The sequence below is a fragment of the Salmo trutta genome, chromosome 2 (assembly GCF_901001165.1).
Source record: "Salmo trutta chromosome 2, fSalTru1.1, whole genome shotgun sequence".
NCBI classification, from domain to species: Eukaryota; Metazoa; Chordata; class Actinopteri; order Salmoniformes; family Salmonidae; genus Salmo; species Salmo trutta.
The window spans coordinates 67,387,507-67,399,846 of record NC_042958.1 but is presented as its reverse complement, the minus strand read 5'-3'; the positions used below and the strand labels follow the sequence as shown (position 1 = coordinate 67,399,846).

The window sequence follows — 12,340 nt, the reverse complement described above, 5'->3', positions numbered from 1 at the left end:
ATTTCCCAGTAAAGTTATTTTGAGATCTGGCCATTCGGTAGCAATTACGAGATGATAATATATTATTCTTTGAATGACAATATTATAATTTACCAATGTTTTCGAATAGTTATTCCGTGATTTGTAATGCTGGATTCACTGGGTGCATTCGAGCCGAAAAAAATTCTGAATTTCACCGCGACTGTAAATGCTGTTTTTGGATATAAATATGAACTTGATGGAACTAAAAATGCATGTATTGTATAACATAATGTCCTATGAGTGTCATCTGATGCAGATTGTCAAAGGTAAGTGCATAATTCTAGCTAGTTTTCTGTCTGTTGATGCCCTTCTTTGAATTGGCTAAACATTACATGCAGCTATTGTCAATGTACTCTCCTCACATAACCTAACTTTATGCATTCTCTGTAAAGCCTCGGAAAATCGGACAGCGTGGTTAGATTTAGGAGATATATCTTTCAAATGGAGGAAAATAGTTGATTATTTGATTATTTGAAATGATTACTCTTGCAGTTTTGAATTCCCCGCCATGGTCACATGACAATGAATCCCATTACCGGGATTAGATCGGGATAAGATCCTCAACAGGTGTGCCTTCTTAAAAGTACATTTGTGGAATTTCTTTCATTCTTAATGCGTATGAGCCAATCAGTTGTGTTGTGAAAGGTAGGGGTGGTATACAGAAGATAGCCCTATTTGGTAAAAGACCAAGTCCATATTATGACAAGAACAGCTCAAATAAGCGAAGAGAAACGACAGTCCATCATTACTTTAAGACACGAAGGTCAGTCAATATGGAACATTTCAAGAAGTTTGAAAGTTTCTTCACATCTCAACATCAACTGTTCATAGGGAACTGTGTGAATCAGGCCTTCATGGTCGAATTGCTGCAAAAAAAACACTACTAGACCTTTGGTCTGGAGTCCAAATTGCAGATTTTTGGTTTCAACCGCCGTGTCTTTGTGATGAACGGATGATCTCCGCCTGTGTATTTCCCACCATAAAGCATGGAGGAGGAGATGTTATGGTGTGGGGGTGCTTTGCTAGTGACACTGTCTGTGATTTATTTAGAATTCAAGGCACACTTAACCAGCATGCCTACCACAGCATTCTGCAGCGAAACGCCATCCCATTTGGTTTGAGCCTAGTGGGACTATCATTTGTTTTTCAACAGGACAATGATCCAACACACCTCCAGGGTGTGTAAGGGCTATTTGACCAAGAAGGAGAGTGATGGAGTGCTGCATCAGATGACCTGGCCTCCACAATCCCCCCCCCTCAAACAAATTGAGATGGTTTGGGATGAGACGGACTGCAGAGTGAAGGAAAAGCAGCCAACAAGTGCTCAGCATATGTGGGAACTCCTTCAGGACAGTTGGAAAAGCATTCCAGGTGAAGCTGGTTGAGAGAATACTAAGAGTGTGCAAAGCTGTCATCAAGGCAAAGGCTGGCTATTTGAAGAATATCAAATATAATGTCACGACTTCCTCCGAAGTCGGTCCCTCTCCTTGTTCGGGCGACGTTCGGCATCACCGGTCTTCTAGCCATCGCCGATTCACCTTTCATTTTCCATTTGTTTTGTCTTGTCTTCCCACACACCTGGTTTCAATCCCATCAATTACATGTTGTGTATTTAACCCTCTGTTCCCCACATGTCCTTGTCCGGTATTGTTGATTGTATGAGTTCGTGCACGTTATGTCTGGCGTGCGAAGGGTTTCGTCCCATTGTATTTATTTATTGTTTTTGTTCACGGTGATTTTTATTATTAAACTGTACCGTTGTAACACAGTCTTTGCTCTCCTGCGCCTGACTTCTCTGCCGCCAGTACGCACGCATTACATATAAAATATATTTAGATTTGTTTAACACTTTTTTTTGGTTACTAGATGACCCCATATGTGTTATTTCATAGTGTTGATGTCTTCACTATTATTCTACCTTGTAGAAAATAGTAAAAATAAATAAAAACCCTTGAATGAGTAGGTGTTCAAAACTTTTGACCGGTAATGTATGTTCACATGCACACTAATAACTAGATATTAAACTGATTATGGCAGTAGGCCGAGTATGGTATTAATCATGTAAACACTTTACTGTGCTTATCTTAATCGGTCATAATCTAAGTAAGCCTACGCCGATTGAAACACCCGGATTTCTGAGCAATCTTTCAAATTATTAGGACACGTTAATGCCTTAGTGTGAGTTCCAGCAGTGTATTTGATCTGCACATGTGCCAACACCAGCAGGGCAAGCCTCAATCTTATCCGCAAGTGAAGTGAGTTCGTAAAAACTGAAAGTATGCAAATTGTTTTCACATACTGTAACGGGCGTCGTTGAAGAGAGAAGGGGACCAAGGCGCAGCGGGTTGCGTGCTCATCATATTTATTTATTAAAGTGAACACGAAAAAAAACAATAAACAAAGAAACGACAGTCCAACAGTTTCGCAGGCTACACGAAAGCAATGCAAAAACAACTACCCACAAAGAAACAGGTGAAAACAAGCTCCCTAAGTATGACTCCCAATCAGGAACAACAATGTACAGCTGTTCCTGATTGAGAGCCACACCAGGCCAACAAAGAAATACAACACCTAGAAAACCTAGAAACTCAAAACAAGAACATACACCAAAAACCCCGGAACACATAAATACAATACCCCTCTACATACACATAACCCCCGAACCATATAAAACAAATACCCTCTGCCAAGTCCTGACCAAACTACCATAACCAATAACCCCTATACTGGTCAGGACGTGACACATACAAACTTTATATGTCCGAACTCCGAATCAAATAGGCTTCCCAAAAATAACATGGTCGCTGTGGTAGAACGTTTATTTTGAGCAACGATTTTCTGCATTAATCAAAGTCCCATCAGTAGCCTGATTTCACGTGTCCATGTAAATAGGTTAATTTAGGGAAATCGTTCTTCTTGCAATGTAAACTATTAGGTTATTCTGACTATTCACAATAATTGCATTATTGTGTGCTTGTGAACATACCCAGTATGGCTGACTGAGCGACACAGGGAGATGATTTCAGTTAATTAATGGCTTGTCACAGAAACAGAAGTTGGGATATGACGGAAATAAGAAATAAGCAACCGCGAGACACCTCTTTTTGCTGTCTGTGAGTCAGCAATTTGAAGAATAAATTGCCTTTTATTTTACTTCAAATATTTGTTCTTTTTAGGATTTTTACTTGCAGTGAGCCAACCTACACATTAATTTAGCATATTTATCTATCTCTTGAGAGATTAGTTATATATTGTTTTCCCCTTGTTTTTTTACCTAGTGTTTCTAGGGTGCAGTTGTCTTTGGTCTAATTTCACACAAAGTGACCGAGACTCGAGTGCTCTTCTCCAAAGAAGCAAGGTCATGGCACACACACACACACACACACACACACACACACACACACACACACACACACACACACACACACACACACACACACACACAGTCACACACATATTTGGGGAGCACCAACCTAGATGCAAGCTAGACCAGCAGAGAAAGAGAGAGGAGCAGCCAGGTGAGCTAACTGCCACACAACACTGAAATGTGTGGATGTGTGTGTCCAGTACCTGCGTGTGTGTGCGTGGCGTTGGAGGCCTTGGCGAGATTGAACTGGCGAAGCCTTCTTTGGTGAGTCTTGCCGTTGTAGTGGATCTGGGCCTGGGCCAATGAATTAAGCTGGATGTTACACACCTTGGAAAAGAGAGATGGTTTTACACATAGATATACATTCTATGTACACTGTACTTTTAATACTATTAGAATGATATGTGATATTTAATTATGTGGTTTTGTATCCACCTTGACACAGAGGCTGGACAAAAAAACAACATTACAAAAAATGTAGGTCATGTCCGTTCACTATGGTGCTCCCAGCAGGTAGGCTACTGCATAGCTCCTCGCTGTCACACGCACACACACCCACACGCACACGCACACACAGTCTTGTACAGCTAACCATGTGGGGACACACAATTCAGTCCCATTCAAATCCTATTTTCCCTAACCCCTAACCCCTAACCCTAACCTGTACTCTTACACTAACCTTAACCCTAACCCTAACCTTAACCCAAAAACCTAAACTTAACCCTAACACTAAAACTAATCCTAGCTCCTAACCCTAAACGTAATTCTAACCCTAACACAAATTCTAATCTTAACCCTAAACCCCCTAGAAATAGTATTTGACCTTGTGGGGACTAACAAAACGTCCCCAGCCCAAACCGAACTAAATGTAGCATGACTCGATCAGAAAATTGATTCAAGCATTTCGAACCACCGGTCACTAATGTTTTTTCTCATAGAATTTTATTTCCCTCTGCTGAAAATACCTCTATGTTTTTGGGACTGAATTGATGCGTCCTCTCCTTCAGTAGCTATCAAACTAAGCACGCAAATGCGTAAATGCATATGACAGTCATTGATGTCCAAGTCAGATAACAACTGTGCTTACAGAACGCAGCTGCTCGCGCCAAAAAGAGCCTATCCCTGATCTAATATTCGTACATCTTCAGTATTCAAATGCTTGTAAAATGGCTTTCGCAATGTCAAATTATTGGCTTTATTAGTTGGGTGACAACCAATGTAATTTGCTTGGTCATTGTTAGTAAATGCGCTGTAGAAAATTGTGTTTTACCGGCGGAATTGTGTAGGCTACCAAAGTGAACACAACACATCTTGCTGATTGCACATCTAACTGCTGATTGGGGCTTTTCGACTGCCAGGTTTAGCATAAGAAATTGTTTTGGTAGTTCTGCTTTAAAGTCCTTGAATCCCACGGTCACGTCGGTGTGATTTAGTGCTTCCAACCCCTCTTTAACATTGTGTGTTTGAGCTAGAGACATATTTTTTTGCATTGGATTTTGTATATTAATTCTGCATCTGCCAATACCAGCCATTAGCCTGTGCGATTGATGAGGGCTGAACAACAGCAGTGATTCTGAGACAAGAGTGGATCCCGAAAAAGGTTCTTCTCACAAATATCTGTTTGTAGACATGCTGAAAGGTTTGTCAAACTATAATGACCCTACCATGAAAAGCTGAAACTCTCATGAACATGCACATGTAATCTGTTTTGCTCTATGAAGCTCACAGACCACACAAGAGTTGTTAAAAGGTAAGGGTTCTAAATAGAATATCAGAAACAATAATTGCACATAACACTGTAATAAGCTCACATAGTTGCTGTCACAAGCACCAAAGTCCACACAATTATAACTGACTAGTTGGATATTCATTTCCCACTGAGAAAACCTTTTCTGTGTATACAGCATTCTTATGAATTCCTTATTAATCCAGTTTTTGCTTGGCAGACCTTATTATTTATGTGGTCAATAAATCTCATGAATGCAACTGTTATGTCAAATAGTTTTGTGTTCTACATGTAGCCCTGGTTGTCCTGAAAAGAAAATGGTAAAACACTTAAATGTGAGGCTAAATATGAGGGCAGAGCGAGTAGATAAATTGAAGTAGTGAATTTCAAGTTTTTCACCCAGGGATTGCCTGGGTATGAAAAAGTTTTAAACAGTACATGTGGTAAATTTTACATGAACAGGTTAAAGTTGTAATTTCATAACAAGGACAGCAATCATTTTTACAGATAAAAAGGGGGGGACAAAATTGGCCCCTCTAATCTGATAGTGGTAGATGCTGTCTGCCCTATGGTTTAGTACAGGTGGCTACACACAGCATACAGGTGTATGTAGCCACCTGTATACAGTGCCTTCAAAAAGTATTCACACCCCTTTTCCACATTTGTTGTGTTACAGCCTCAATTTATAATGAAATAAAATTGAGATTTTGTGTCACTGGCCAACACACAATACCCCATAATGTCAAAGTGGAATTATGCATTTAGAAAGTTTTACAAATGAATAAAAAATGAAAAGCTCAAATGTCTTGAGTCAATAAGTATTCAACCCCTTTGTTATGGCAAGTCTTGTGACATTCGTCGTAAGGAGGAGACCAAGGTGCAGCGTGGTATGTGCTCATAATATTTCATTATTTAACTCAGAACACTAAAACAAAACAATAAACAACGGAAAACGAACGTCACGTTCTGCAGGCTAACTGAGCTGTACAAAAACAAGATCCCACACTGAAGGAGGGAAAAAGGGCTGCCTAAGTATGATTCCCAATCAGAGACAACGATAGACAGCTGCCTCTGATTGGAAACCATACTCAGCCAAAACAAAGAAATACAACACATAGAATGCCCACCCCACACCCTGACCTAACAAAATAGAGAAATAAAACGGCTCTCGTAGGTCAGGGCGTGACAGTACCCCCCCCCAAAGGTGCGGACTCCCGGCCACAAACCTGAACCTATAGGGGAGGGTCCGTGTGGGCATCTACCCATGGTGGCGGCTCCGGTTCGGGGCGTAGCCCCCGCTCCTCCCACTGATCCCTCCGCTTTGTGCCACCGGACCGTGGATCGTCGTCGGAGGAACCGGACCGTAGATCATCACCGAAGGCTCTGTACTGCAGGCCGCCGCCGGAGACTCTGGACTGCAGGCCGCCGCCGGAGACTCTGGACTGCAGACCGCCGCCGGAGACTCTGGACTACAGACTGTCGCGGAAGACTCTGGACTGAAGACCTTCGTTGAAGAATCTGGACTGGGGAACATCGCTGAAGGTTCCGGACTGGGGAACGTCGTTGGAGGTTCCAGACTGTGGACTGTCTCAGGAGGTTCCGGACTGTGGGCCGTCTCAGGAGGTTCCGGACAGGGGACCGTCGCTGCAGGCTCCATGCCATGGATCATCCCTACAGGCTCCGGGCCATGGATCATTCCTACAGGCTTCTTGCCATGGATTATCACTGGAGGCTCCGGGCCATGGATTATCACTGGAGGCTTCGTGCCATGGATCATCACTACAGGCTCCGGGCCATGGATCATCACTGGAGGCTTCGTGCCATGGATCATCACTGGAGGCTTCGGACCATGGATCATCACTGGAGGCTTCTTACGTGGAGCCGGAACAGGTCTCACCGGACTGGGGAACGTCGCTGGAGGCTCCGGACTGGGGGACGTCGCCGGAAGCTCTGGACTGGGAACTGTCACCGGAAGCTCTGGACTGGGAAAACGCACTGGAGGCCTGATGCGTGGGGCTGGCACAGGTGGCGCCAGACTGGTAACACGCACCTCAGGGCGAGTGCGAGGAGCAGGAACAGGACACACCGGACTGGGCAGGCGCACTAGAGACCTGATGCATGGGAGCTGGCACAGGTGGCGCCAGACTAGTGACACGCACCTCAGGACAAGTGCGAGGAGCAGGCACAGGGCGTACCAGACTGGAGAGACTCACTGGAGGCGAACTGGAGACCAGGAGCGCTGAGCTGGCACCACCCTTCCTGGCTGAATGCTAACTCTAGCCCTGCAAATGCGGGGCGCTGACACAGAGCGCACCGGGCTGTGAATGCGCACTGGCGACACCGTGCGCATCACCGCATAACACGGTGCTTGCTCAGTCACTTGCTCCCCACGGTAAGCACGGGGAGTTGGCTCAGGTCTCCACCCTGACTCTGCCAATCTCCCCGTGTGCCCCCCCCAAAAAACATTTGGGGGCTGCCTCTCGTGCTTCCGTCGTTGCCGTGCTAGTTCCTCGTCTCGTCGCCGCTCTGCTCTCGCTGCCTCCACCTGTTCCCATGGGAGGCGATGCCATCCAACCTGGATCTCCTTCCACGTCCAGGATCCCTTTCCGTCCAGGATGTCTTCCCAGGTCCATTGCTCCGGACCACGCTGCTTGGTCTTTTTGTGGTGGGATCTTCTGTGACGTCCGTCGTAAGGAGGAGACCAAGGTGCAGCGTGGTAAGTGCTCATGATATTTCTTTATTTGCACAAATTTCAAAAAATATGTTTTCACTTTCTTGGTATTGTGTGTAGATGGGTGAGAATTGATATTTATTTAATCCATTTTGAATTCAGGCTGTAACACAACAAAATGTGGATTAAGTCAAGGAGTATGAATACTTTCTGAAGGCCCAGCTCCTGAGCTCAATCAGTATCAGATTTTAATTTAGAATGGAAAATGAATATGTTCCTGCAAAAAATGTTAGCACATCGAATCAAATCAAAACGTATTGAATCGTTCCATTAATCATACCAAATCGCACCGAATCATTTTAAACTAAAAGTATCATTCCTGTATCGTATGTATCCCTAACACATACAGACACACACAGGCGCACACACACAAAGGTGCGCACGCAGACACACACACAGAGCCAGACATGTCCTTATTTTTCCTATGGATGTCACACACCTCACACAGAGTCACACTGCTCTGTCTCCTCTCCCGCTTAGGCCTCCGCCCCGGGGCGGCTCGCTCCTCTTCTTCATCCTCCTCCTCTTCCTCGCCCTTCGGCGGGAGGACATTCTCCAGCAGCGCGGGGCTCCTGGGCCTCTTCATCCCTGGGAGAGTTCAACCAAAGGTAAATAAATTACGATCAGTTAAGGCTGAGACACAAGATCGATTTTAGCATCAACCAGATTAAGATTCCTTTATTGTAGCAATGGTCGTCAAAATTGTAAAAGGTTCAAATACAATACTGATAAGTGTAACAGTTGGACAATGGATAAAGACACTTCAAACTTCTACATTTGTTCAAATCCATCAAATATTGACTGAATTATAGCACATAAAACATTGCCCTGGCATGGACAACATAATGAATGGAGTTCAGGCATTTTGGAGAGGATTCAGGGATGATATTTATTTTCAAATCTCACTTTAATAATGCACAAATGTATACATTTTCTTACTATATCAGGTACTTGTTTAATATTTTGTTGATAAAATAAAGAAAAGTATATGTGCCTTATTTGCATATACACAAATTCTTCACATGTTCTTACAAAATGCTATACTGCCCCATGCAATGAATCATTTCTAAAAGGAGCAGTCTTGATAACGCATATGTGCAACAACTAAATGGCTCTTAAAATGTGTTTACATTCGATGGAGTTTTATATAGATTGAAGTGGTGGGGGAGAGTAGGGTACACGATGGTAATAGAACTCAAACGTGGGCCACACAATGCTTATGGAGCCTTAGTGTGAATGTTTCCAGAACAACCACAAGGGGGCAGAAGTGCACAGTTCATCTTTATGGCGGGAAGTTCAAGAGGAAATCTCACAACCTCTCCATTACTTCGATATCCATCTCCAGCTCTGGAGAGCATCTGGATGTGCAGTCTTTTGTTCCATCCCAGCACAATTTTAAAAACATTACAATTCATTTCACAACAGATTTCATAACACATTAAGTGTGTGCCCTCAGGCCACTACTATCCTACCACATATCTACAACACAAAATTCATGTGTGCGTGTGTATAGTGCGTATGTTATCGTGTGTGTGTGTATGCATGCGTCTGTCCCTGTGTGTGTGTCTCTTCAAAGTCCCTGCTGTCCATAAGGTGTATTTTTATCTGTTTTTTAAATCAGATTTTACTGCTTGCGTGAGTTACTTGATGTGGAATAGAGTTTCTTGTAGTCATGGCTCTATGTAGTACTGTGCGCCTCTCATAATCTGTTCTGGATTTGGGGACTGTGAAGAGACCACTGGTGGCATGTCTTGTGGGGTATGCATGGATGTCTGACCTGTGTGCTAGTAGTTTAAACAGACAGCTCGGTGCATTCAACCTGTCAATACCTCTCACAAATACAAGTAGTGATGAAGTCAATCTCTCCTCTACATTGAGCCAGGAGAAATTGACATGCATATTATGAATATTAGCTATCCGTGTAGCTATCCAACTGTAATCCCTTTTTGTGGCACCTGACCACACGACTGGACAGTAGTCCTGGTGCGACAAATCTAGAGCCTGTAGGACCTGCCTTGATGATAGCGTTGTTAAGAGGGCAGAGCAGCGCTTTATTATGGATAGACTCCCCATCTTAGCTACTGTTGCATCAATATGTTTTGACCATGACAGTTTACAATACATGGTGCGATGTTGGTTTGAGATATGTTGATCAGCTTATACGCAGATGACTCAGCGACATTTGTACCAAGCTTGATTTAATTTCATAACATAAGCTCCACATCTTTGCTGTCTGTCAATCTTGTGTAATCAGGGAATCAATGTTACTTACGCGCTTTCAAAGGAAAGCTATTCCTGGTTTGTTCGTCTGAGGAATAAACTTTAGTATGTGATCTATTAGAAATAAGCCGAAAGATGATTCTTATCTTGCAGTGTCACGACTCGGTAGTTGGTACTGTAATGCTGCAATGTTGGTTTATGATAAATTGATCAGAGTTAATACATGTGCGATTAAAGAATTTGAAGGGGCTTGCAAGCTAGTTTGAACATTTCATTTGGTCAAATAGAACTCCGTTAATTCACATAGCCTTAATGAATGTACTACAGCACTAATTATTGTGGAACTAAAAAGAGGTGGGATGGATGATATCGAACTCTTGTTTTAAAAATCCCAGGAAGAGTAGCTGATGCCTTGGCAGGAACTAATGGTGATCCATAATAAACACAAATACTAATATTTTGCTTTGTGCTTTCAAACGATAATAGCGCCATAATTAACATGATAATGATTTAGTTGTTGTCACGTATACTCCCTCTCCGGCCTCTAGGTCATCAGGCTGTTGATTATCCCGCACACCTGTGACCATCGTCTCGCGCACCTGTCATCATCGTCTCGCGCACCTGTCACCATCGTCTCGCGCACCTGCGCCTCATGACGCTCACCTGGACTCCATCACCTCCTTGATTATCTTCCCTATATCTGTCACCCCCTTGGCTCTTTCCTCAGGTGTTATTGACTGTTTTCATGTCGGTGCGTTGTTTGTGTTTCGTGGTCATTGTTTTATTTATTAAAACACTCACTCCCTGAACTTGCTTCCCGACTCTCAGCGCACTCGTTACAGTTGTGGAGGTTAAACTTGAAGCTCAGTTGAAATTCACTGTACACATGAAATGAGTGAAGGAATATTATGAAAGAAGCTAAGTCATGGAATGAAAATGAATGATAAAGAGAGAGGCTTTTCAAGGTTGTGTGACAACTAGGGTAGCCTGGATGTTTTTATAAGGTTGCCGGGCTGGCACTGAATGAACACTTACTGTATGAGTAAGCTGAATAGCCTTATGCAAGTGTTAGATCATTTTCCAGGACGGGGCACAAAGACCCCCAAATTAGCATCTAGGACCTTAACCAAAATGTTCAATTGAAACCAATTGAAGCCAAACCATTTTAGGCAGAGGGAACAGAGCCCTATACAACGGCAGGGTAAACACTGCGTCGTATTTTAGCCCTGCGTGAATCATTCATGCTAAGAAGTGGTCCTGTGTGGTTCAGTTGGTAGAACATGTGGTTCAGTTGGTAGCGCATGGCGCTTGCAAGGGATGTGGGTTCAATTCCCACTCGGCCACCCATACATAATCATGTATGCACGCATGACTCTAAGTCGCTTTGGATAGAAGCGTCTGCTAAATGCCATATATTGTATTAAAAGCTGTCCCATTTAAAACCAGAAGGCATTACCTCTAGCGAACTCACAACGAAACCATTCATTTTCAATGAAGGGAGGAGACACAAGGATACATTAAGCGACGTAACAGTTGGAGAGTATGAGCTCGGCGACCAGAGATCAGAAAATCCCACGTTTATGCAAATCGGCGGAGGGAGGGTGTTGCTAGCTAGCTTTGACAACATGCTTAAAAGGCAACATGAGAACACCTAAAAAGAGAGAGCTCGACGATTCCTTACTACTTTGTAGCTTTCGGGGAAATAACTGGGCCGTTACATAGCCTTGAATATGTGGAAACAAATATGGCAGTCCCATCCACATAACCATTAACTCAGCAGCTCAGATAGTAAGTTATCATTATGGAATCAGTTCGAATGAAAACCTGCATATAATAATACACAGGAAGCTTTTAGAATGAGGACCAACCCATCTGGATACCACAAACCGCTTAACAAAGTGGTTTTCGGCCAGTTCGGTTAAGGTTTGGCAGAGTTGCCCCTGGCAATGGTTGTCCACTCTCTTTGCCTGGCACCTGTGTGGGTAGTTGGGTAGTGCCTGCCCTGTAGTGAGCGAACGTTGAGCAATGGGTGGCTCTAAAGTGGGATCAGTGATTGGCACAGGAGAGGGCCAGCTGTGCCACCCAGAGCATGTTCTATTGACTGTGGTGTCTACCAAAAACACATGCAAGCAAGTGTACTCATACAATCACACACACACACACACACACAATCATTCACAAGCAAGTACATACACTCACAGAAGCGTACATAAGAGCCAGCTACCGCCTGTTTCTCCAGCACAATTAGGGTTGCAAAACTACCGCAAAGTTACCA

General features: G+C 43.5%; 1 protein-coding gene across 1 annotated transcript in view; it reads right to left on the bottom strand.

The window, feature by feature from the left end:
* The window catches only part of LOC115161268 (zinc finger protein 385C), a 144,893-nt gene that overhangs the window by 77,182 nt on the left and 55,371 nt on the right, over nucleotides 1-12,340 (bottom strand). Inside the window, exons 2-3 of the mRNA XM_029712108.1 lie at nucleotides 8,285-8,433; nucleotides 3,592-3,715 (exon numbers count right to left, since the gene is read on the bottom strand). Coding sequence (XP_029567968.1) covers nucleotides 3,592-3,715; nucleotides 8,285-8,433 — 273 coding nt within the window. The remainder of the gene's footprint in view (nucleotides 1-3,591; nucleotides 3,716-8,284; nucleotides 8,434-12,340) is intronic.